General features: G+C 41.4%; 1 protein-coding gene across 1 annotated transcript; it reads left to right on the forward strand.

Annotated features, from left to right (window-relative positions):
• The first annotated feature begins 84 nt into the window (after positions 1-84).
• On the forward strand, positions 85-24,998 carry mtnr1al (melatonin receptor type 1A like). The gene is made up of 2 exons (XM_024260414.2): positions 85-733; positions 18,436-24,998. The coding sequence occupies exons 1-2, from the start codon at positions 439-441 to the stop codon at positions 19,203-19,205; spliced, it is 1,065 nt and encodes a 354-aa protein (XP_024116182.1). The 5' UTR covers positions 85-438; the 3' UTR covers positions 19,206-24,998.
• Positions 24,999-27,272: the final 2,274 nt, after the last annotated feature.

The following is a 27,272-nucleotide window of genomic DNA, read 5'->3' on the forward strand; positions in this document are numbered from 1 at the left end:
GGCAGTGATGGATGGAGGAACGAGGACCGGAGGGGATGAAGCGCGCGCGTCTCAGGGCTGGACCAATCCAGAGTCGGAGAGGCACGTGCGCAGGGAGGATTGAAAAGGGAGAGAGAGCGCGCGGATCAGAGCTGGAGGCGCGCGAGCGTCCTTCAGACCTCAGAACGGCGCGAGAAGGTAGAGCGGCGGTTCGAGAGAATCGGGGGGTTCGGTCCATCTGCGTCTTTCCAACGGGACTGGACATATTTATCCGCGCGCGCGCCTTTCTGATTCGCGTAAATGCGCAGACTGTCCTTCATAAACAGAAACCCCAATTAGCTCAAAGAGTCCCGCCATGCCTTCCGCACAGACTCGGGCGCGTGACGCGCTCGCCACGGCACCGTTGCGCGCAGCCGAGCGCACAGCTGCGGGGTGCGCCCGCCCTGACCCCCGCGCGTCATGCTGAACGGACCGACCCTCCGCGGCCACGACCCAATGCGACTCGTCGACCCGAGGCACCTCCCGCAACTGATGCCCCTGGAGGAGCATGAGCCCACCGCGGTGGACGCGACTCTGGAGCCGCGCAACTCCACGCCGACGGGGGCGGAGGGGGCCCCGGGTCCGCAGCAGCACCCCTTCCCCTGGGTGGTGACGGTGCTGGCCGGCGTGCTCATCACGACCATCGTGGTGGATGTTATCGGGAACCTGCTGGTCATCGTGTCCGTCTTCAGGAACAGGAAACTCAGGAAAGCAGGTGACGGGAAGAGGGGTTTTGGCTCCAGCATTCACACTTTTAGCCACATTTCACTCCTCAAACTATCTGAAAATGAGCTACTGAGATGATGCAGCTTCTCTCAGCTGGAGGTTTCATCCTAATACAACCAAATTCCAGATCAGTCAAATTTAAGTGCAGAAAAGTTTAAAAATGACTTTAATGGAACCAGAAACGGTTTTTGCTCCAGCAGAAACATCAATTTAACGACATCCTCCTTTCAGATTAAAAGCTTCTCCGTCTGATCTTTAACTCTCAGTTCAGCTTCCAAAGTAAAATGTTTGGAATAAACATGTTGATCCAGGACGAGTGTCAGTCTGTGGATCTCAAATGAAGCAGCACTTACAGCACTCAGCTCGTCTGTTAATGGAGATCAATGTGAGGTGATGGAGGCAGAGTCTTCACCCCCAAACACAGCTGTGTTTTTCTGAACGCCGTTTTCCATCAACGCGGACGCGCAGCTGCTGAGCGTTCACACCTCAGGAACTTTGACCTGCGGCTACAACAAAAGAAGAATCCGGAGAGTTTAAAAGGTCGGCGCTCTTCTACCTGACAGGTTTCACACTTTAGAGAATCCAGGTCTGCAGTTCAAAGAGTCACAGAGTCGCTCGAGTCGTCCAGAACCAGACGAGGACCCCAGACTCTGAGACCGGATCAACAGGTGGAGGATTCAGGAGAAAACCCGAGAAGATAAACGGAGTGAAGGAAGGAGGAGCAGAAGGGGGGTATGGAAGATGATGGCGGGAAACGGGGAGATAAAGACCAGAACTGACGAGATAAAGACCAGAACCGAGGAGATAAAGACCAGAACTGAGGAGATAAAGACCAGAACCGAGGAGATAAAGACCAGAACCAAGGAGATAAAGACCAGAACCAAGGAGATAAAGACCAGAACCGAGGAGATAAAGACCAGAACTGAGGAGATAAAGACCAGAACCAAGGAGATAAAAAACAGAACCAAGGAGATAAAAACCAGAACAGAGGAGATAAAGACCAGAACCGTGAAGGAAAGACCAGAACCTGAGAAGATAAAGACCAGAACTGAGGAGGTAAAGACCAGAACAAGGAAAAAAAGACATGAACTGAGGAGAGAAAGAGCAAAACCTAGAGAGACCAGAACATAAGAGGGAAATACCAGAACCTAAGGGGAAAAAAAAGAAGACCAGAACCCGAGGAGGTTAAGACCAGAACTGAGAGAGTAGAAGATCAGAACAGGGACAAAAAAACAGAACTGAGAGAGAAAGACCAGAACCAAGGAGGTTAAGACCAGAACCAAGTAGGTTAAGACCAGAACCTGAGAAGGTAAAGACTAGGGGAAAAAAAACCCACAACTGGGAAAAAAAGACCAGAACTGAAAAGTAAAAGACTAGAACCGTGAGGATAAAACCAGAACCGAGAGGATAAAACCAGAACCGAGAGGGTAAAACCTGAACCGAGAGGGTAAAACCAGAACTGCGAGGGTAAAACCAGAACCGTGAAGGTAAAACCGGACCATGGCTGCTTAAAACCCAGAAAACACCAGAAAACAAACGTTCCCTCACTTGAATCTTCTGTTCTTTATCTCAAATGTTGCAGAAACTGTTCTGCAGCTCAATTTCATTCCAAGGTTGACCTTCAGATAAATAAGCAAATCTCCACAGTGAGAAAAGAGCAGAACGAACTCAGACGTTCTGGGTTCTGGACCGGACCAGGAGCAGAGACATGACGTGTTTTGGTGGAAACATGAAATCTGGACAAACAGCTTTAATTTTGATTTTCAATAAATAGATATCTTTTTAAATTGATCATTTTGGAGGATTTCTTTAAAAACTGTGACTTTTGTTCCCATTTTAGACCGACAGGTTGATGTCCTTGAGAATGATTGGAGAAATGATTTTACGACTCGGAAGACACGCATGAATGTAACTTTGGAGAACATTATCTCTGGGAACACGACAGAATTACAGTGAAAATGAAACATTAAATAAGGATTATCAATATCATGTTTGGATGCTCAGATTAAATCGTTAACATCAGATTTATTAATTCACTTAATTCCTAAACCGACATTTGCTTTCTCTCCACATCAGTGGGAATTCCTGAAATCCCAGAGCAGGAATAGAAGTGAAAAAGTCAATGAATCTTTGACTTCTCCACCCTCCCGGCTCTGCAGATCTTCCTCCTTTGATTCGCCCCGTTGAGACTCTTCTTCTCCTCCCTTACCTCATCTCTACATGTTGAAGGTTTCTCCGGAGCGCTCTAGCGTTCCCGATCCCGTCAGAGTCCGTGATGGCTCCCATCTTCACGGCTCACACAGATGATCTTCATTCAGAGCACGCCAGCTCTCACCTGCACAACACCTGACAGCACAAATGTCCAGCGGAGCAGAAGTATTATAGCTGCAGCTTGTTTACATCTGAAGTGGCAATATGTCAGCACGCCGTCTCGGCGCTCTGCTCAGCGCGGCGTGAAATCAGAAATGAGATCGGGCCGGTTCCAGTCGGATCCTGGCTCTCTGCCCAAACTCACTGAGTTAAATGGATTTTCTGGAGATCAGCTGGAATGAGCCGACGTCTCCACTGATCTGAAGACCTGGACGGAGCTGTGAGACGACGGGACGGAGCTGTGAGACGACGGGGCGGAGCTGTGAGACGAAGGGGCGGAGGTGTGAGACGACGGGGCGGAGCTGTGAGACGAAGGGGCGGAGCTGTGAGATGACGGGCGGAGTTGTGAGATGACTGGCGGAGCTGTGAGATGACGGGGCGGAGCTGTGAGACGAAGGGGCGGAGCTGTGAGACGACGGGGCGGAGCTGTGAGACGAAGGGGCGGAGCTGTGAGATGACGGGCGGAGCTGTGAGACGATGGGGCGGAGCTGTGAGACGAAGGGGCGGAGCTGTGAGACGAAGGGGCGGAGCTGTGAGATGACGGGCGGAGTTGTGAGACGACGGGGTGGAGTTGTGAGAGCGTAAAGACCTGAGCTTCAAACGTCAGGGGCGGGGCTTCTGAAACGTTCTCCAGAAAGTTGTTTTTGAGGTTCATGTAAATGTTTAGGACACATCTGTCAAAGTCGAGGCCCGGGGGCCGGAACCGGCCCTCCGAGTAATTCTATCCGGCCCTCCAGATCATTTCATTTTATTGTTATTAATGACCCGATGTTATCTTGAGCTCATTTCTAACTCGTATAATTTTGACAAAATATATTTTTATGGAGAGTAAGATATTGAAAGTTTTTAAGGTTTTAGTGGATTTATTCTGGAATAATATTCCTGACTTTTTATTATTCATAATTATGGTACAAAGTTACAGTTTTAAAATTTTTAAAAATTGACATTCAATCTGGACTATTGTGGCATTTATTAGGATTATTTAGGCTATTTTGGGGTTTAGCTCATATTTCAGCTACATGCTAGCTGATATGGCTAATTAAAGTTTGTTTTTTTTTCATTATATTTTTTAGGCTATTTTGGGGTTACGTTAATATTTATCAAACCAAATCAAACTTTATTTATAAAAGCGTCTTTCATACTTTACATTTAAAAACAAAACATACACGGTAAAAGCCCAACCCACCCATAAAACACACCCCCCTCCCCATAACACACACACCCATGGCCCCACACACAATGAATACTTTAAATAAATACATAAATAAAACTTGTAAATGCTAGCTGTTTTGCTAATTTAATTTTTTTGCAGTTTTTTTGGGTTATTTTGAAGTTTAGCTATCTTTTGAGCTACATGCTAGCTATTTTGGCTAACCTAAGGTGTTTTTTTTGTTTGCTTTTTAGGCTAATTTGACATTTAGCTAACATTTTAGCTGGCTATCAGGTTCAGCGTTTTCAGTTATCGGCTTTAGCATTTTCAGCTATCAACTTCAGTGATTTCAGCTATCAGCTTCAGCGTTATCAACTATCAGTTTCAGCTATCAATTTCAGCGTTTTCAGCTACTAGCTTCAGTTATTTCAGTTTTAATGATTTCAGCTATACGCTTCAGCATTTTCAGTGATTTCAGCTATCAGCTTTAGTGTTTTCAGTTATCAGTTTCAGCATCTTCAGTGGCCAAATTCAGCTTCCAGCATTCACACTAACATTATCACAGGTAATGCTATATATCTAGTTCATAATTATGTTAAAAAGTTACAGTTTTAAAGTTTTAAAATGTAGTTTTAGTGTTCAATAAATGTTTCTCCTGTTCGGCCCGTGATCTAATGTGTGTTTTGGATTTTGTCCCCCCGTGCGATTGAGTTGGACACTCCTGGTTTAAGGCCTGCAGAAACTCTCTCCTTTAAGTCAAACTTAAAAACCAGCAGGACAGAAACTTTAGTCTAAAGAAAGTTTTTGTTTCTGTTTACTCATTCATGAAAAAGTTCATGTTTAGCAAAAACATCATTACTTGGAACTTGGAAAAAGTTGTGAAATTAGAGAAAAAGTTTGAACTTGACTCCAGCAGTTCTGTGTTTGGGCCTCTCCTCTCAATCACAAACCTCCCTGCAGAGTTTTCTTGCAAGTATAGAAACAAAGTCACGTTTTGCATTTGTCGAATTTGGACTAAAACCTCCTCTGCAGGATCCCGACGGCCCGGGAAAACGTGCTGGGATTTCGTCCGTCTCGGATCATTTGCAAAACCAATTTTCTCAACAGATTTTTTGAGTTTGTTTTTTTTTTTTTTTCTTATTCATGGGTGTAGTTCCTGTATTCTGGAAAATTGCTGCCTCTGGCTGATGTTCACCGTCTGAATGCAACAGGAGCGAGAAAAAGTGTCGACCAAGAGTTTGAAATGAGAACCAGCAGTGGAGGGAGGATCCCAGACCTTCATCCTCGTCACATGTTTGAGCCTCCTCTTCTGCTCTCATGCTTGTTAGCTGAACAGATTTGATTGGATCTGGGTCTGCAACCCTTTGAAATTTGGGGTTTTTTTAAGGAATGAATTAAGCAGCATTAGTAGAGAGATGAAGAATCTCAGGTAGGAATGTGTGGAAATGAAACCACATGTGATCCAACGGAGCGTGAAATAAACATCACATTCAACCAATCACCTGTCAGGAATACAGAACAAAAGAATAAATAAATAAACAGAAATCTGGGCTCATTTCAGAGAAAGATGATTATTTATGTTGATTTAGCGTCACTTAGACTCTGATTTCCAGGTTAACTTGAACCTCGTCAGGCTGTGTCTTTAACATGTTCTTGAGTCATGTTTCTGATGATGGACGACATACATGAAGAAAAGGAAGCTCAAAATGTCATTCAAAGCATAAATCAGGAGCAGAAAGTAGAAAATACGTCACAAGCAGCAGGGAAGAGAAGGGAGGGGGCGGGGATTACTTTGTGCCATTGGTCCCGCCCACAACTCCTGCCGCTCTGCAGAAACTATGTCCTAGAAAACAGGATTTAAAACTCCGGGGAATGCTTTGAAAATAGATCAAAAGCTGATTGGAGGGGAAATCCCCATCACTTCTGTCCATGTCTAAAACCTCTGTGGAAAAGCTGCTCCGAATCATGATGCTGCCACCGCCGTACCTACAGCCAGGACGGTTCTCTAAACATTTGAAAGTTGTTGTTTTCTTTCCATTTCCATTAATTTAATTTGACAAATTTACACTTAAAAATGTTTTTGTACATTTTCTAATGATAATAACCCTTTGTTTTACCTTATATGGTCTCATTCTGTTTGGGGCCTCAGATCTACGCTAACAAAAACTAGCATGAAGCTAAAAAAATAGCTGAACTTCAAAATAGCCACAAAACAACAGAAAAAGCCAAAATTAGCTAAAACAGCTAGCATGAAGCTGAAATATTAGCTAAACTCTAAAACAAAAAAAACATAGTAAATCCCAAAACAGTCCAAAAAGGTAGCAAAATAAAAAAAAATATAACATTTAAAACTTTTTTACATGATTATGAATAATAAAAAGGCAGGAATATTTTTTCAGAATAAATCAACTTAAAAACTTAAAAATCTTATAATATTTTACTCTCCATTAAAATAAATTTAGTCAAATTCAAACAAGCTAAAAATAAGCGCAAGATAACATCGAGCCATTAATGACAATAAAAGGAACTGGAGGGCCGGATAGAATTACTCAGAGGGCCGGATCCGGCCCCTGGGCCTTGACTTTGACACGTGTGCTGCTTCTTTCCTCTCTTTGTTTCTGGTATTAAACCAAGACTTAAATCAAACGAGGTCGGAACCACTTTTCACTAAAGATAAAGTTTTGGTCTCAAATGGAAAGTGATCATTTCTACACGTCTGCAGAAAGACTGGATCTCTTTTGAGAGCAGGTGTTCCCTCAGTAGACATTCCACTCCCATGGGGTAGAAAATAGAAATATTTAGCCAATACGTTTGCTCTCTGTTTGCATTAATGTTAGCTTAGCTTACCTAGACGACAATCCGTCTTATCATTCTCAGTCACCACATGCTTCCTCTTCAGGTGTTCATGCATCGCTGTAGTGCTGCCATGAAACAAGTTCTGCCTTCCAGAGATTGTATTGAATACTTTTGTCTTTTATTTTTTTATGTTTCCCACTCTCAAGCTCCGTTGGTGTTGTTTTGGTACCCGAGTCTTCTTAGTACTTCCTGTGACGTCACTCCTGACCCGATTAGCACTGCTGCTCAAGTGTCAAAGAGAAAAGTCTATTTTGAAGATTAGCTATTTTTTCAGTTTAGGCTATTTTGAAGATTAGCTAATATTTACACACTAGCTGTTTTGGCTAGTTTTGGCTTTTTTCTTTTTTTGTGGCTATTTTGAAGTTTACCTATTTTTTTTTTAGCTACATGCTAGCTGATTTGGCTACCCTAGGTTTTTATGTATTTATTTATTCGTTTTTTAGGCTAATTGTGCATTTAGCCAATATTTTAGCTGACTTTCAGCTCCAGCGTTTTCAGCTTCAGCTGTTTTTGTCATCAATTTCAGCATCTTCAGCAACCAAATTCAGCTTACAGCATTCACGCTAGCATTATTGGAGGTAATGCTATATGTTTAGTTTATAGTTACAAATATACAGTTTTAAAGTTTTAAAAATGTAGCTTTAGAGTGTTCGATAAATGTTTATCCTGTTTGACCCGCGACCTCAGGTGTGTTTTGGATTTTGGCCTCTTGTGAGATTGAGTTTGACACTCCTGGTCTGTCGTCTCCAGAGTCCAGACTCACATTGACAACCGTCAATGTGACTCCGCCCTCCCGATCAGTCTGCTTCCTGCGTCATCCCCACCAGGGACCCCACTCCTCCTCCAGCCTTCCTCCACCTAACCTCTAAGTGTGACTCCTCTGTTGTTGGATGTTTCCAGTGTCTGAGCCGTGATGTGTCCCTCATGATTGAAGAGCTTTGACTAAGACTACATTTAAGAGATTTGTTGTGAAAGCCGGAACGTTTCGCGGTGATTCATCCAGCTTTTGAGGAAACCAGAGTTCATCTGAGTCACATTTTTAAACTTTCAAAGCACTCCTTCATTTCCGGAGCTAAATTACATTTACTGGAAAAAAAAAAAAAAGTTTATTAATTATGGGAAAATGAGACGCAGTTGGGAAAACGCTGGAGGGGGAAGAAATTGATGTTTTGATAAAAACGATTTTCCTAAACACAACATCATTTATTGAATCATGACGTCTGTGTTGTCATCAGACCTAAATTCCCTCGAGCTAAAGTTGTTTGGAGGGAAAACAAACACCTGTGCTGCTTCTCTCTCTGAGGATTCCATTGTTGTGCCTTTAGCTGTCGTTAAATGAAAGTAATGAGGCGAAAACAGTAAAAGTCTGAGCTCCGCAGAGACCAGCCCTGTTATGATCCCTCCGACAGCTGGCTGCAGGCCTAACAAGCCATCAGGCCTGAGCTGACGGGCGTCGCTTTGACGCCTAACATGAAGTCACAGCTCTCCTTCCCCCCGACGTCCCGTCTAATGAGGCTGACCTGATCTCAGGCCTCGCCGAACCTTAAAGCTCCGTGATTTATTTAGTCTCATTTCCTCAAACTGCTCAGACGCTTCATCACTCCTGTGGATCTGTCCGTGTGTGCTCTCGGCGCTGGAGCAGCGATGGCGGCGATCTTTAACACCACAAACTCAGGCTGTGGAAATAAAAGACGTTTCTCTTCAGATACTTTTATTGACTGGTTGGAAGTAATTCAGAGGCTCGGAGCAACTCAGTTAGAATCTGTCTTTATAGACCCGAATGTCACAGACGAGACTTTAGGGGAGAAAAGTGTCTGAAAAGTCACATTTTATATGAATATGTGTCTAAAAACTCTTTATTTAGGAGCTTGTTTCCCTCAAAAGACGATCGTTTTGAGACATCTTTGTTGAATTCAGATGTTTACTGCAGATCAGAGTAGTGCTGAGCAATGGGGGGTTTTTTATATCCCAATACAGTGTTTTTTATTCCAGGTGATAATGATATACATCATGATACTGTTTTTTTCAGGCGACAACGATACATATCATGATAAAGTTTTCTTTTTCATTTCTGGCGACAACGATATATTTCACAATACAGTTTTTTTTCCATTTCAGACGATAACAATAAATATGGCAATATATATCACATAACTATATTTACTAAATTTGAACGCTCTGGGGCTCAAAACATAAATATGTAATCACCAGCCGGCTGTTTAGATTCAAATATTTATTTCCTGTCATACTCTCAACTTAACAAATGCATTGGAAATGATGCAACTGCTTTTTCAGATCACTAAAAAAGATAAATATGATGTGAAAACTGAACTGAAAATTAAAGCAAAGCTTTCAAGTTTCAAAAGAAACATAAATGAAATAGACCATTAAACAGTTTGATCAGTTCCATTTAAAAACAAAGCATTAATTCTACAAAATGAGAACATAATTAATTAGATACAAACATTTACCTTCCATGTTATGACTCACTCTCTAGCTTTTACTCGCCAAAGAGGAGAAAATGCTCACAACTGGCGAGTGTTCTTTCCGAACCTTCAAAATAAAAGTTGAACGCGATAGACTCATTCCTCTTTCGGGAAGCAGATCAGAGCTGATCAGCCCAGATGTTTCAGATCAAACAGGAAACGAGGTCAAGTCGCTGTCGAGGACTCGTGAAACAAACCAAGGTTTTCTGAAATTCTCGGTCAGACTCTGACCTCCTGAGACCTGGGCTTTCCTTTGCTAGTTGTCCCCATATGTTCTCCCTGATCGGACACACCGATCAAACTGTTTTTCATGACGTCACAGTGGAAGCATTAGAACTCAGCAGCAGCTGATCAAACTCACCAGAAGAAGATTCCTCGCTGCCCTCAGTTCCAACCGCCCCCACCGGTGGATACGGCTGTTTACGGACAAAACAATGGAGCATCAAGTTAGCATTGACCACCTCGATATGGAGGAATTTGCTTCTCGATGCTCGTCCAAAAATGGGCTCAAAAACTTGATACTCCAGACATATGTGGGAGGAGCTACTGCTAAATGTTTTTAGCCTGATCGCTACATGGAGTGGTGTCTATGTTTATCTCATTTACAATGTATGGAAGACTTGGATGATGTTGAGAGATCAGGTTTATTTATTATGAAGATCTCTACGGAAACATCAGTAATCCCATCTCCATGTCTGGTTCACCAGATCATTCAGACTCTCCCGGTACGGCGAGCTTCACATCGACTGCAGGAGCTGTATCTGAATGATGGACGCTTTCAGCGGTACTTCTGTGACCCAGTTTGATGATCCTACTTTAGTCAGAGGAAGAAAAAGAAAGAATTAGAGGAACTGTTTTTTAATTGACTCAATGTAAATAAGAAAAACATCATAAAGTTCAGGAGGATCAGAATCTCCTCGTGTTGGTTTGGACTCCACCTAATGATTGAGTCATCATCACATGTTCAAGGCTGAGCTCTTGATTGGTTGATGCCAAGTGTTTTCGTCACCAAAGTTCTGTTTTTTTACTCTGATAGCGCCGCGATGTTCAAGTTTTTTTCTGATTGTTTAGGAAACATGATGTGATGGCACACGAGTCATGAATCCTTCACGTCTCGTTTGCATCAACGCTCCGATTCTCCTCAAGTTTGTTAGGTTGTGTATCGGTTGACACCAAAAAAATAAGCAAGGGTTGATTAACTTTCCCGGGTTTCTCTGCCGCTCCTTTTAGGATGTCTTAAGCGCTGCTACAATTAATTTCCCAGAAGCTCTCCATTGATCAAAGGTTGAGGAGCTTCAATGGTTTCTGTTTGCAGCTTTGCTGATGCAAGGCGCCCTGCTGGTTAGCATCACTTCCCACCATCTGAAGACCTTCGGTGACGCCTCGCAACGCCAATTCAAAGAAGATGTCAGAACACATCTCATCTCAGGATTCCTCTGAAAATGATGTTTAGAGATTCCATGTTAACATCCAGCTAAGGAGATTCTAGTTTCATCCTCCACCGTTGGAAACACTAAAGAACATCTATGAAATACTGAAAAAGGAACATTACTGTCATTATTCTGGACTGAGATCTGTCCGGGATACTGTTCATGAAGCTATTAACACTTTAAATGGGGATAAACTTGGACAAAAGAAGTCAAAGAACTTGATTATAACATTTTTATCAAATACTTTTTATCGATTTTTCTCTCTTTAGAGCACAAACCCACAGATGTACACCACTCACCCAAATCCCAGCATAATTAAAAAAATTATGTATACATACATACATTTACAATGTATACATTTACAAATATGATCATTAAAAAAAATTATAAAATAAAAATATTATACATCTGCAAAAAAAATCACAAATGTCAAAAAGTCAATTTGAGGCTACGCAGTGTGACCATTCATAAAATAACTTTATAAAACTCCTGACGAATGAAGTGACTCTGTGTTCAGACGTTTGAGCCGACTCTGAAGATCAACTATTCCAACAAACTTTTAGATTTTGTTTTATTTACCTGTAATTCCCCTTCACTCCCATTCTTACACTTCTATGTCCAAACTTTTTGCAAAAAGATTCAGATTTGGTGAGAAGGTTTGAAGGCCGACCGTACTTTGAACCTTTATAATAAAAGCTTTAATTGCAGGTTTATGAAAAACATTTTGCATTTTATTTTTTTCACATAGACAGAAATAAATGTGTATAAAATTTGTGCCAAAAATTACTGTAAAGTTTTTGATTTAAAGACCAGTTCATGAAATAAAGAATAAATCTGAAAAAAAAAATAATGTTAAATCTGGGTTCATATGAAATCACATCAATTATTTATTGTTATAAATATAAATAATGTGAAAAGGAAAATAACACAAATATGTTTTATTTTGGAAATACAAACCGTTGTGGATCCCAGAAACAAACAAATCTGTGACTTTTATTTGGGCCTAAAGGCTCTGAAGGTTCAGTTTACAACAAAACTTTGCATGAACTCGTACACTCAGTACATAAAAAGTGCTGGAAGCTGCATACTATTGAATTTTATGACAAAAGCCTGCAGAAAAGTGGGCCGGGCTTTGGACATGTCTGCCTTACTGATATGGATTCCTTCATGTTTATTTGTTTATTTGGAGCCACATTAGCTAAACATGTTAAAATAAGGTCAAAGCAAATTCATTTTTGTATCCATCATTCTAATAATACATACATTTCATAAAAACAAAACATACACATCGTTAGTTATTATATATTAGTTAGATATGTGTTAGTTTTAAAATCTTTGTGAAATATTTGTCATTAATAAGCCTTATCCTCAACTTTACCCAATTGGTGTTTGAATGAAGTTGATTCTGTAAACTGGTATTTGACAGATGCACTAAATAAAGTTGCATCATCTGCATACAACACCACCTCTGCAAGTGGACCCAAACAGCTACCTTGTGGAATACCAGATGATACACATTTTGTTTCAGACAAAATAACTTTCTGTGTTCTGCCATTAAGATGAAAGACACATTTTTGTGTTCATGTTTAAACTCTAAACTGGAACTTTGTTTCATTTTCTCTCCTAATTTGCTCCATAGTTTAACCCATTTTATTAAAAACTTTAAAAGTGTTTTTTTCGGTATAAGTGACCTCCTGAATCGTCTCTGAGGCTCGTCTGGTTTGACTTTTTTCATAAACACAGCAGGTTTGTAATTTACTAAATCAAAAACGATTTCCAAAAACACTCCTTCCTTTGTGCAGATCTCCTCCGTTCACTCATCGACTCTCAAATAAGGAAGAATTTCTACGGAGGTTAAAATTTTGAGGACTAACGGAAAACCTCACATCTCTCGGATTTGAGGACGACTCCTGACAAACTCCCAGCGCCAGTTTTGAAAGTCTCAGTGATTCTCACCTCTAAATGTCTATTTTTAGCCAACAAACTGAAACCTGAGTCGTGTTTGATGGTGACAGCAGTGTTTGCTGTTGCACTTCAACGAGGTACCAGCGGCGGCGGCGGCGGCGGCTGACAGGATCAGAGGCTCTGCTGGTGCCCCGGTTTGACTGCAGGGAGGAAGAAGTGCGGCGCCGGCAGAGACTCTCCTCAGAGCAGACTATCTGTGGTTTCCAGATGCTCCCTCCCCGTTTGCGTGAGGCGCCGTCTTCCAAACATCAGGAATACCAAAGCGGCTCTCCGCTCTCCCAACACAGCAGATGATCCTCGGAGATGCTGGTGCCACTCTCTGCATACATTTGCATTTCAATGCGTTGGAAACCAATAACTTTGAAAGTACGGTAACTTTTCGTCGCCTTTCGAAGCCAAAGATCACGCGGCGCGATACAGATCTCTCCCAGTCGCCTTAATGAACAGGCTGATTAGCAAAGCAGGCTGGCTTTCATTTGTCATTAATGAGGCAGGTGCTTCTATCCTGTGGATTTCTGCTCCTTAAAACACTAAACATCCATTTACGTTCACGTCTGTCCTTTGAGGTTCACCGCACAGATGTTCTTGTCGGGAACAAAACGCTGCTTTTATTGTCGTGTTTCAAAACAACTGAAATGGCTTCTATGAAGCAGAAAAGAGTCAGCAAAACCCACTCAGCTCTCTTTTCCACCCAGATGCTCCTGGGGATACCAGAACAACAGATGAATAGAGACGTCTAGAACATCTTTGAAGCAGCTACAAAGACATCCTGCCCCCTGGGGGGTTGCAAAGCCCCCCAGATCATAATTATGATCCAGAGGGCTTTTGAACTAGAAGCCCTCTGGATCATAATTATCTTCATAATTAAGTTCCAGAGGCCTGTGGGCTGAGAAATGTGAATTGTTAAGGAGAAACGCTGAAAGAGGACAGAATGTTCCTTATTAGCAACACAGAAGGTTTGGACTGACCTTCATAGCACTATGAAGTACAGTAGACAACACAGACAGCGGGGTATCCATCACTGGAGGTCTCTGGCAGACATGGAACTGTCAAACGTTAAAATGAAGAACATTGCAGTGGAGTCAAATGTAAAAAGTATCGGCTCTAGTGCAGAACCCTGTGGTACGCCATGACTCGTCTAAGAGTCAACAGAGACCTTTACAGAAGCTAGCTGAACAGAAGGAATAACTGGAACCGACTTTAATGACTCTAGAAAGAGTCTAAAACTATTAGTGACTTACTTCTGATACAGTGGGAGGAGTTTCACCTGGTCACCTGTAGTCAGCTTTATTCATCAAGGTTGTGGACCACTTAGTGAACCTGTAGCGATGGATCTGCAGACACTAGGTCAGGGGTCGGCAACCTTTAACAGTGAAAGTCACTTGGGGTCGTATCCTACTGGTCAAAACCTAGAAGGAGCCGCATGGTCTTACTTGAGTCTTCAAGAAATTGGATTTGTATTCATGACCTTCTTTTTTTTAATGATAAATATGAATTATGTTTATTTTTTGGCAAAAAAGCAAAAATATAAAAAGAATGTAGCATCTCTCAAAATGGGATTTCTTTTCTTTTCTTCTTTTTTTTTTTTTTTTTTTTACTTATTTTTAAAATAAAAGCTGCCCTGTGCTAAACAGGATCATCTCAGTGCAGCTCTGGACAGCTAGTAACCAGTGTTGTGCAGCAAAAGATAATATGTGCTTTTAACTCATAAAAGATCAAACTTTTTACCAAAGTTTTGCTTTGCATATAAATCTGTTCATTCTGGAGGAAGAGTTGATCAAACTAGACGTCTTCAGGTCAACAGGATGTAAAACCCATCATAGTTTATCATCTATGTGAACCTCAGACATCAGTTTATTAATGTAACTAATCTAAATTAAATAGATGCTAATTAATTAATCCTTACTTTTAAAAATTAGCTTTTTTTTCGTTCTTTTTCCCTCTTTGTTCTCAGTAGTCTTACTCTGCTGTTTTTCCCTGTTATCTTATCAAACGACATCCAACACAGTTCACCCTAGACGGGAATAGAATTCCCCCCTGATTCGTCCTCCTACATCTATCCTGACTTGTCAGGATGACTTGATGATGTTGTTTGTCGCCTGAACACCTGTAAAGAGCTCTGGAGCTAACCGGTGACCATGTGACTGTTTCACAGGTTTTCCTCCAGACCCGTTAACGTTGAGGCCTCAGTTAACACAGAGCGAGGCGATTCGCTGCTTAAGCCAGCATTTAGAATAAAGACAGAACCTCTGACGGATGCACTCGGACTGGCAGTTAACAAGTCCCCCGTCTCCGTCCTGTGAGCCACGGCTCCTTCTTACCGAGTTTAATGATAAGCAAGAAAAACGTCTCGCCCGGAATGTCAATTATCAGGCATCCTTGTTCCTCAGCAAGACCGGAGAGGTGATTAATGCGGAATAAACATTTATCAGGTCATTGAGGAAGCCAAGGTTAAAGACTGGAGAAAAGCCTCCACCAAATCCTTCATTAGCACAACTACAAAGGTGAGACACACCTCCGAGGTGCTGGAGGCTTTCAGAGGAGCAGCAGCTCCCCGTGACATTTCACTTACTCTGTAGAATTACCTTTAGTCAGTCTACCATCGGATTTTGAAGCAAATCGATCTCAGGAAAGGTCAAACGGTGAAACATCCACCGACTTGAGCATCTACAACTTTTCTGTTAACTAGTCCTCAGAACTGAGGATCAGATGAAGAAAAACTCCATTAATTGAGGGAAACCTCCAGGAGAACGAGAGCAGACAAAAACATGGAATCATGGATTTGTCTTCTTCGTTCCTCCACTGATGTTTACAAGTTTAAAGGAAGACGCTAAAATGGACTTTCACCAAACGAAAGTCACGATCACACGAAATTTTGGAAAAGGTCATTTTTTTAGGAGCAATAGCGTTTAGTTTATTCAAAAATGGATAAAAAAAAAGTAAAAAAAAATGTAGGATGGAGACACAAATGTTTTTTAGTTTTTAAGAAATGTACCCGACTCATCACTGATTACCTGGTTCAGGTGTGTCCAGCCAATTAGAACATGCCAGAGCAGGAACGTTGGAAAACATGCAGGAATGTGGGCCTCGAGGCCTGGAGGGGCCTATCCCTGATCTAAAGGCTAGGCCATACAGTCACTATGTACATTTTGTGTATTTTCTACGTATGAAACTTTAGTCTTTCGTGATACATGCATGGTGTATTTTAAGTGTTTCTTGTGTTTGTCGTTCGTCATTGTGTGCAGATGTCCATCGAGGGTTTCGGTTTTGAGAGACTTCGGTTTTTAGCTGTTCTAAATGTTTCGTTGGTTGAGAATTACACAATGTGTATTTTATGTAATTTTAATATACAATTATTACGTAAATCTCACACAAATGTCCCTGACTTTTGCAAGAAGTTTGTGAGTTTCCACGATCGCTCCACGTATGTCTAACTGACTTTCACACATATACCACCGAAGTATAACTTCACATAACGCCGGGACCTTCTCACAAAACCTCCTGCCAGGGGTCCGTCTCAGAACTGGTGCTGACCCCGACGGGTGCTGTCCATGGTGCTGACCCCGGCGGGTGCTGTCCATGGTGCTGACCCCGGCGGGTGCTGTCCATGGTGCTGACCCCGGCGGGTGCTGTCCATGGTGCTGACCCAATGTGTTTCTGCCCACTGCTGAATGTCAAAGTGAAGAAACTCAATGAAGCCGGGTTTACTTCTGCTTTTGTTGTTCATTCATGATACATCCGTGAAAATGTTAAAATCACAACTTATCTCAGTTGATTTTATTTTTTTTATCCATGGAAAATGCGTAAAATGTACATAGTGGCTCCGTAACACGGCCTTCACGTAACCTTCAGTTGAGTTCAGCTGAGATGTTTTCTGCTGTAACTCTCTAAACACTGTCTGGGTATGACTGGTTACTTTTTAATTTAAACTTTTTTGTTTTTTAGGAAGTTTAGGATTTTCATTTTGTAATGTTTTCTTGTGTTCACGCCAGTTTTCTGTTTCTCGTTAGCTTAGCTTAGCCTGCTCTTTGGCTCCGTCTCGGTTGTTCTTTGGGAATCCGTTTCTGGTTTTGGGTTGACTTTGTCTTTTTGCTGCTTTGTTTGTCTCTGTGTTCCTGCAGACACTGTTTCTGTTCTGGTGTTTTGCGTAGAGGTCAAGAGTTCCTCTATGACCTTCTTCCTGATCCCTCAGCTTGCTGCTCTGATGGTTCATATTTCAAATATTCTTTTCCTACATCATTTTCCTCCAGACGTCTTTGACATTTTTCTAAAATCAAATCTGTGATTTTTCAGCTGAAGATAATTCAAAATTCTCTTAAGTCCCCCCACCACCAGGATTTCTCATCTATTTTCTTAACCATCTCAGTGGTGTTAAAAGATAATGAAGTAAAATTTCACAGATTATGATTTCAGCAAATGAAAACAATGATTAACGCCGAACACAATGATTCGGTTCAGTGCCTGGAATAAACTTTACCCTCGGCGGGTTCCTCCATCACCACTATGCTGATCCGGTTTTCCAGAGCTCAAAGAAATCAGTCCTAAGACGAGGAGAAGAACAGAATTTGGAGGATTTTACATGATAAGGAAAGAAAAAAGTTGTAGATTTGTTTATGTGGATTAAACTCCCTTCATGTTTTCATCTGAGGATGATAGAGAAATGACAATTGTTGTGTTTGTGAACAGAATCCTCTTCCTCCTTTTAGCTTCTGAGAAAAGACTCAAGAGTTTTACAGTCAGACTCCGGGCCTCGAGGGCCGTCAGCCTGCTGGTTATTTAGAAACTCTGCATTATCTGCTGCTCATCACCTGGATCAGGTGTGTTTAGCCAATAATGGCAGATTAACTGGGAGACATGTAGGGCACGATCTGGAGTTTAACACCTGTCCTTTGAATTACTCAGCAGATTACAGTTTACAATGACTCAGCACAATCCACTGACCTGATGGTCTCCAAAATGACATCCTGCTGTCCCAGACGGGCAGACGGCTGGTTCCACCTGCAGCAGCTTTATTAGCACAGCTAAGAGTCCATAAGCTAAATCAGGCTCAGACAGGCAGAGGTCAGTCACAGCATGAGATCATCAAAGAAGAGAGTGGAGGTGTCAGAGTCCAGGTGGGGGTCGGGGCAGGCAGCAATCAGAGATAAATCAGGTTTAGACACGTAGAAACGCTCAGTAATGCGGGCGGAGTGGCACCAACAATACTTCACACTGTGAGGCTCTTAAGTGTCCTGTAGGTGATTGGTAAATGAGAGTCAGCTGAGCAGCATCCAGGAACTGTGTGCTGGGGCTGCTGGGAGATGAAGTGCAGTCAGTACTCTGGAGATGGCGGGATCTCTCCACCAGAATCCACTGAACTGATTTTGTTCACATAAACGGTGTAGCATATTGTAGCCTAGCTTCACTTGACTGCTCCTTCTTCCTGTGTTGGTAGGAAACGCCTTCGTGGTGAGCCTGGCCCTCGCCGACCTGGTGGTCGCCATCTACCCGTACCCGCTGGTCCTGACCGCCATCTTCCACGGCGGCTGGATCGCGGGCTACATCCACTGCCAGATCAGCGGTTTCCTCATGGGCCTCAGCGTCATCGGCTCCATCTTCAACATCACCGGCATCGCCATCAACAGATACTGCTACATCTGCCACAACCTGAAGTACGACAAGCTGTTCTCCAGCAGCAACACCATGTGCTACGTGGTGCTGGTCTGGGCGCTCACCATCCTCGCCATCGTGCCCAACTGGTTCGTGGAGTCGCTGCAGTACGACCCGCGGGTGTACTCCTGCACGTTCGCTCAGTCGGTCAGCTCGCTGTACACCATCACCGTGGTGGTGGTGCACTTCATCCTCCCCATCAGCATCGTCACCTACTGCTACCTGCGCATCTGGATTCTAGTCATCCAGGTGAGGCGGAGGGTCAAGCCGGACTCGCGGCCGAAAATCAAGCCGCACGATCTACGCAACTTCCTCACCATGTTTGTGGTGTTCGTACTCTTCGCCGTCTGCTGGGCGCCGCTGAACCTGATCGGCCTGGCGGTGGCTCTGGACTCCCGACTGAGCCGGGCCATACCCGAGTGGCTGTTCACGGCCAGTTACTTCATGGCCTACTTCAACAGCTGCCTCAACGCCGTCATCTACGGCGTCCTCAACCACAACTTTAGGAAGGAATACAAGAGGATCGTCCTGATCATCTGTAAGTTCCACTGCTGAGATCGAGCGGCGGTTGTTGTTTTGTCATTTTGATGACATTAAAAGCCATGAGCAAAGAAAATAACTTGACAGAAGGAGGACTAATGAGGGGGAACGAAAGCAAACCACAAGAGAAAAAAAGGCAAACTTTAAAGGCTGAGATGAGGTAAAATAAATGACGCTCCACTGAAAGTTCAGTGATGCCTTCAGGGAATCCAGGAGACTTTAAACATGTAGAGAGCCTGGAAGAAACCAGAGTTTGGAAGCAACTCTTGACTTAGTAATACTTCTTTAACTTCCTCTAAAGAAAAAAGGAAAACGAATCTGCTGATGTTTTTAACCAGCTGCATTCTTCATGGTGACGTGAAAATGTGGTGATCATCGTCATCCATCTCCAGAACATCCAGGACTTCTTCACTAAATAGATCAACTTTCTTCCTGAAAAGTTCCAGATTGATTCTAATAATTCTAATACAGACACTTTGATATTATCTTATGATTTTCAGAAACTTGAATTCAAAAATCCTTAAAGATGCCTCATTAACAGAACCAAAACAATCATTTTTTCTGCATAAATCTCTGGTTAACCCCCCACCTCTAAAGTAATGACCCCCCCATCACCTTCAACCCTCCGATCGACCACATTTATCAGCTGTTATCACAAGAATGCAGAGATAAAGATGTAAATGAGTCATTTGTCACAACAAAACAAAGAAGAATTAAGTTAAAAGGTTATTTAACACATTTATAAACATGATTTTGATTTTGTTTAAATTAAGTTTCTAACATCAACATCATCTTCAGGAATGAATCTTTGAAAAAAGTCGACGGAATTATGCGAACGAGTCACAACAAGTTTAAATCAAAAAGGGAAAAATCACAAAACTATGTTTTACTTTTATTATCGTCCATAGAAAAAGAGAACTTTTGGTTCATCTTTGGATCTTACTCTCATAGACGGATCCTTTTGGTTTAGATCAGGTTTAGTTAAACCTTTAGACTCGAGGCCACAAAGGTTCTAAAGGAAATGCGTGGAGTGTTTTTGAGAACAACATGGAATCTGCATGAAAACAGGCTTTAGTTTGATTGAAAATTGCTTTAAAACTAAACCTTTTTGAGTTTTTTGTGGCTTTTACTCTAATGTTAGAGCAGATCGAACTGAACTTATGGAAATGCTGCGTTCATGTGGTGTTTGAATGATGGGAAAAAGGCCTGTCTGCCTCTAAAAACACACATGAACATCGGAAAAACAACAAATCCAACAACAACACATGAATGCTGAGTAACTTTCTGCACCTTAAAGTTCAAATTTGTAACACTGAAAAACGTCGGATCAATTAACAAAATTCTGTAATTTGTTCAATTTAAAATTTTTCATCAAATTAAAATTTTGGGTTGATGGTTTACTCAACTTAAAAATGTAATTTAATAAAAACTAATATTTTCAATTGTCCCAAATTAATGAGCTTTTGTTAATTGATTCAACGTTTCACTTTTTACAGCGTATGTATCATCTAGAACACACCAGAATTACAACAATAAAACAGTTTTAAGGATTTTCTATGAATAATTTATTCCAAAAAGCACTTCAATCTAAAATAAATCAGAAACAGACAAAATCATAAGAATGTGTTGGTTTCTAGGACATAGTTTCTGCAGAGCGGCAGGATTTCATTGAAAGTTCACCTCTGAGTTGTGGGCGGGGCTGTTAAAACGAAGCAACCCCGCCTCCCTTCCCTGTCGCTGAGAGCTTGTGGCCCCGCCCACCACGTTTTCTGTCACAAATATATTTTTTTAAATTATTTTTTTCATCTATTCCTGATTTACAACATTTTGATTAAAGAAATAAACATTTAAGCTTCATTTTCTTTATATATCCATCATGAGGAAAAAAACACAAGAACAACAAGAAGATTTTCATCAGAGTGAGACTTCTTTCTTTAAGCTCGTGTAGATGATCTTCGCTGTGAGATGAATCTGTGACCATAAAACGCTGGAATAGAGAATCTAAACACAACTTGCTGTTTCTTTGTACACAAATCAAATCCGACACAAATCTTCTGAATCGTTCAGCTCCTAAACTTGTAATCGGCTGACGTATTTGTCACTTCCATGACTGGGAGGTACGGGCGGCGAAGACCCGTCCATTTACCTGATCTGTGGCTCAGAAAACTTTCCTGTAGTCTTCTCTAATTGTCACACATCTCACGCTGGAGCCAGATCCAGAGACTCTAAGGTTTCCAAAGACGCCTGTAATCCCAGCCGCGAGACTCCACCTCATTAAAGGGACACTGAGAGGAACACATTAGATCTGAGATGATGAAGTCCACCCCAAAGCACAATCTTTTAATGCCACGACGTCGTTCGTGTCCAGAGCGCTCCCAACGACAGCCGGCTGAGCGTAATTATGAAGAGAAACGGGATCAACGGTTCCTATAAACGTCCAACGTTGGAAGTGACCGGCAACTTAAGAACAGATTTATGAGAAAAGCGCTAAAAATAAATTGGATTTAGAGGGAAATTTTTAATTATAGAGATTCCAGCTCGTTCATAAAACAACAAAGCTGCAAATATCAACGATAAAAAGTGAATTTTAGCTGCAGCTGTGACAATAGAACGGCTAGAAAACATCTTTTTCATTTCAAAAGCCTGTTGAACAATGAAAAAGTGAAGAATCAGCAGAAAGAATTACCTTTAAATGAGTCAAAATGTGCATTTTCAGATGTTAGAAGCAGTTTTACTTCATTATGCTTCACATCCAAAACTCAAATTTATCTTCTAAACGTGATAAAAAGGAAAGGAGGAAGGAAAATCCATCAATATTTCTTTGAGCACAAAATGAATTTATTTTGGTTAAACTCCTGAAGGACGGAGTCGTGTGACCAGGAATAATTAGTAAAGACAAAATAATTAATATTTCTGCCACATAAAGTAAAACATGTCCAACAAAATAGAACTAGAATTTATAATAATTTACAAAACAAAAGTCTGAATATCAGAAAACAATTATCTCTATTTTGATTTCTCTCAAAGTTGAACCTTTATGTCTCACAAACATGGAAACCATCTTCAGAATCGTCTTTTATAACATTGTTTTTATCTCCTTTTTAACTGACTTCATGTAAATTAGCATCAGGAAACAAACTTTAAGCTGGACTTTTACATAAATCCACGTCAGAAAGCACAAAACTCAGCGCAGCTCAAACCTGAAAATACTTTTGATAAAACCGATTTTTGTAATTTTAATCTTCCAAACAAAAGAAGAGGAGCTTTGATTCTCTGGGGGGTCTGGAGGCTTTCAGAGGATTCTGGGGGGATTTTATTGGTTTAGTTTCTATGTGACCTGAAGAAAAACTCCAAACAGAATCAAACATCATCTTTCCATCCATCCATCACCGGACATTTCACTTCCTGCTGAGCTAAAATAACGTTTAGACCAGGAAGTGAACATTAATGTCCTGAATCACATCATCATTCGTCTTTCTTATGCTCCGTATCTCATTCAGAACGATAAACTTGAAAATGTTCCACTGTTGTTTTTGGTTTTATACTTTTGGAGATGAGATGCTTTTATTTTGAAAGCAAAGTGTTTCTATCTATGCTGACATGAAAACATCCTGTTCTTTTAAAGAAGTGTTTCTGTCATTCTAAAGCAATAGTGTGAGAGGAGCGGCTGCCAAACATCCACCAGCAGCGGCTTCAGCTGAACCTATGGAGCTGCACTGGAGCCACTATTACCTGACGCCAAAATAAAACAGATTGAAAAAATATTGGTGTAAAACTTTTTGTTATTCTAAAATAAGCTTCATTATTATCAGCTTTAAATTTTTTAATTTTCCGACTCTAAAACGAAAAAAAAAAAAAAAAAACGTTTTTGAGTGACATTTTACTTGTTTTGGCTAAACGTTAATATTGTTTTCAGTTGGTTTTATTTGGGTTTGAACCAATATCGGCCCCAGTGTAGCTCCATAGCGACGCTCTGAGACGTCTCAGCTTCTCCCAAAGTTCAAAAACAAAAGCTTGTCAGAAAAGCGAGTTCTGAAGGTTCTGGACTCTGACCACATCACTGTGTTCGACTCTTCTGCCAAGCGGCAGATGAATGTTTTCCATGTCTGAGGCGCGTCCGTCCTGCTGATGATCCGTGTGGATCCAGCTGCTCCGTCCCGTTTAAAGAACCTCCGAGGGATCGGAGCCGCAGGAACTCCTTGGTTTATGTCCAATCGTTGGCTGGCTCCACTCCAGATCAGAAACGTAAAGACAAACGCGAGTGTGAAGCCGTTAGAGAAACGCTGGCGCCGTGCGGCTGCAGCCTGACGACGGCGGCGCCACCGCTTCCATTTGACAAATGAAAATGCAAATTCAGAGAGAGCTGCAGGGGGGATGTTTTCTGTCTGAAAACATTAGAAACGTGTTTTTCTCTTCTGTCCTGATGAGGAAACATGAAATAAAGTGAGGCTTTGAAATGGAGGTAATTACCTTTAATGAGCAGAAAGAGTGAAACCTGAAGGAACCAAAAGCTTTTGGTCTCTAGAGGATCACCATCCAAACAGTTTCTCACTGGAAAAAACTCGAATGTTTTATTCATGTTGGAAAGTTTTGCTAAAAAGGATTGTCATAGTACCAGCTTGATACCAGTTTCTATAATTCGGTTCAAAAATCACTTTAATTCCAAACCAGGAAGTGGAGAAACATCGACAAACACGGATCCCTCAGTGACACCAACAGGTCTTTAAGCTGAATTCTGCTCCTATTTCAGAGCACAAACGGACGTCTGTCCATCAGTAAAGTCCGTTTTTAGAGGCTGAGGAGCAAAAAGTGAAGTTTGTTCCTAATAAACGCATGAAGAGCCGCAGAGATCATGACGCCAGTCCTTCCTGTTCCAGTCTTTGTGCTCAAACTGGACTAAAGTGATCAATTTTCTTTGTACCTTTTTGGATATTTCCTAAAAGAAGATTTAAACAAACATTTTTTTTTGCTTTTTTCCGATTATTTCTCATTCAAATGGAGCCGCGTTTGTTGAGAATATTTTCCAGCTCAGTTTTATTTGATTTGATTTTCTCAGAGTGGATTCCACATTCATGGGGGTCAAAATGTGGAGGAAGTGTGATGGTCTGGGACAGCAGAGAAAACATGAAGATTCTCCTGGAAACGTTTAAAGATAAAACAATATTCTTAACTTCAGTCTCAAACTGATGTTTTTCAGTCATGACGACTGTTTGGGAGATGAAGTCACCTCAACAACATTTGAACAATTATGGGATGGATTTGAAAATGTTCATCGAACTTCCTGTGCAGCGGTCTGCAACCTTTAACTCCTAAAGAGACAGTTGGGATGATTTCTCAATGACCACAAATAAAACAAACTTTAAGAGAAAATAGATTTTTCTTCCAAATATGAAACAGTTTATAACTTTTAGCAGAGGTTCACGAGACTTCCTTTCAAAATAAAAGACTTCCTGTGTCACATCTTGATGGTAGGTGGTGTAACGTCAGGTATAAAAAAAGAACAAATATTTTATTTTTAAATGTTTGTGTTGCTTCTTAGCCAAGAATTCCTAAATCTAACTGTCTAAAATTAAATCCTAACTAACTAACTTTATTTTTTTAAACCATGAGGCACACTGAAAACACAGGAATTTGACTAAATGTTTAATTCTTTGTGCTTTGGAGACTCACAGAGTAAAACGTTATTTGACTTTTTTAAACTAAAATCTTTGTATTTTTCTTTAACCAAAGACCCACGATGGTATGGAGCTAAATTGGGGCCGATATTATTTGAAACCCAAATAAAACAAATTGAAAACAATATTGGTGTTTGGCCAAAAAAACTAAAAATAAAAAATAAGTAAAATGTCTTAAACTTTTTGCTTTTCTAAAATTAACTTCATTGTTTTCAGATTGAAATTTTCATTTTTTAGGTTTTAAAACTAAAAATTTCGGTTTCAAACCTTTTTTTGTTGTTGTTTTTGAATCTGAAAAGTTCAGTTTCAAAACTTTTGTCAGTTATGAACTGACTGTAATTATCACAGTTCTCAGAGTCAGTGAACGCACCGGGACTGCAGTTATCACTCTCATTGAGTTTGATTGGTCCTCTGTTAGCCCCGCCCCTACGCGCCACAACGGGGCCAAAAGTTTTGAAACTGAAATTTTCAGATTTGAAAACGAAAAACAAATAGTTTTGAAATTGATATTTTGAGTTTTGAAAAGAAAAAACAGGACATTTGAAGCTGAAAATAATGGTGTTTATTTTAGAATATTTTGGATATTTTAATTTTTTTTTGGCCAAACACCAATATTTTGGTTTTATTTTGGTTCCTCATAATATCAGCCCTGGTTTATCTCCATACAGTGGAGGAGTAGAAGATCCAGACGTGGTTGCAGACCTCTGATCGAGCGGTTGGTGAGGTGTGAGCGGTCCGTTACTGACCGTGCACAAAGGATCTTCACACGAACTACACTCTGATCATCAAATCTAGTTTCTAACAGAGTGCATGGAATGAGCGTGCACGTGTCACGTGAACAGCTCTAAAGGGATCTATGCAGAATTTATTGGGACTAAAAACGTCTGCGTCTCACCTACGTCCCCCTTAATCTGACTAAATGGTTCACGCCGCTGTGACCATCACATGAAAACAATGATATGAGTTCATATTTACAGACATTTTCAGTCTCCTCATAAATGTGGCTCCATCTAAAGGGAAATAAACTGGATAACAATGAGGAACTTTCCACACTTTAGGTTCCAGATTCTACAGAAAACGTTGATGCAAACTGAGAAACGTTTTCCATAAGTCAATAAAAGTAAATTCATAGATTCCTCCTCTCAGCTGTCCGACTGTAGCTGCCGTTGTTAGAGCAGCCTGATTAGCAGAGTGAAGTTAATTGGTCCACGGAGGCTTTAAAAACACACAATCAGCCTTTTTCTTCTTATTATGCACTTCAAAAGACCCATTATTTTCTTTTTAGCGCTTCGGAATCAATGCAGCGACTGCAGCCTCCTGTTTGTGTGTTTGGAGCTGAAAACGTGTGGATGTGTGGCTGCAGGCCGCGCGGAGGGGGCGGGGCCGACGCCGTGAGAATGTACCTGTTTTCCTGTCACTGCTTTGCACATCGCCGTGGAGAATGTCTCATGTGAACGTCTGTAACGTTGGTGATTCAAAAGAAGCCACAGAGCCTGGAAAACATGTCTTAATAAAGGAAAAGTCACTGTGAGACGCGTCCGCCTTTCATTCGCCTTCGGCACGTTTATCTACATTTGGGGGGGGGGGCAGTCAGAAGAAACATGTCTGGTTTCACTTAAACACACACCTGAACACAACCCATCATCTTGTGAAGTTACCGTGGAAACCAGCTGATCTGAGAGGCGAGCCGTCGCCGGGGGCAACGCCAGCAGTCAGCTGAGTCTACAGGAGAGGGAGACGAGGAAGAGGATTGATGAAGGTGGGGAGGCGGGGTCAAACCGGGTCACAGGACAGAATCTGGACGTCTGCAGGCGGATCCACTCAGAACAGATGCAGCTTGAAGAGTTGGTTTAGTGCAACAGGTTTTTAAAGAATATTTAAAATTCAACTAGTTCAGCACCTCAAAGGGAATTTATAGAGGAAAAACAATCCAGCAGATGAACAAACTAAAACTAAAGAAGTCGTCCATCAACAGAAGACATCAGCAACTTATGGAACAACACAGCTAAAATGATTCACGTGAAGTTTGTTCTCGTTAAACCCTCAGTACGGAGCTGGAATGAGGTCCACCAGCTCACCTGAGGACCTGAGACCTCTGAGAAGATCAGAAACTAAAAAGATAAAAATCAAATTCTGTGCAACTTTTATAAATCAAAAGTTCACGTGTCAGGAGAGAAAGGATCGAACTCTGGAAATCTAAAATACATTCTTTGTACCTCTGGTTTGTGATTGTCAAAGGTAAGATCTGCATCTAAGATCCCACCAGCTTCATCAGCTGCCCCCCCCCTCCAGAAAAAGACGGACCGTCTGAACTTTACTGTCAAAGTTTGAATCAGTTCAGTGATGAAGGACGATGAAACAAACGTCTAAAAGTCCTCGGAGGAACGGCGGCGGCGTCTCCATCAGA

The sequence above is a fragment of the Oryzias melastigma genome, linkage group LG10 (assembly GCF_002922805.2).
Source record: "Oryzias melastigma strain HK-1 linkage group LG10, ASM292280v2, whole genome shotgun sequence".
NCBI classification, from domain to species: Eukaryota; Metazoa; Chordata; class Actinopteri; order Beloniformes; family Adrianichthyidae; genus Oryzias; species Oryzias melastigma.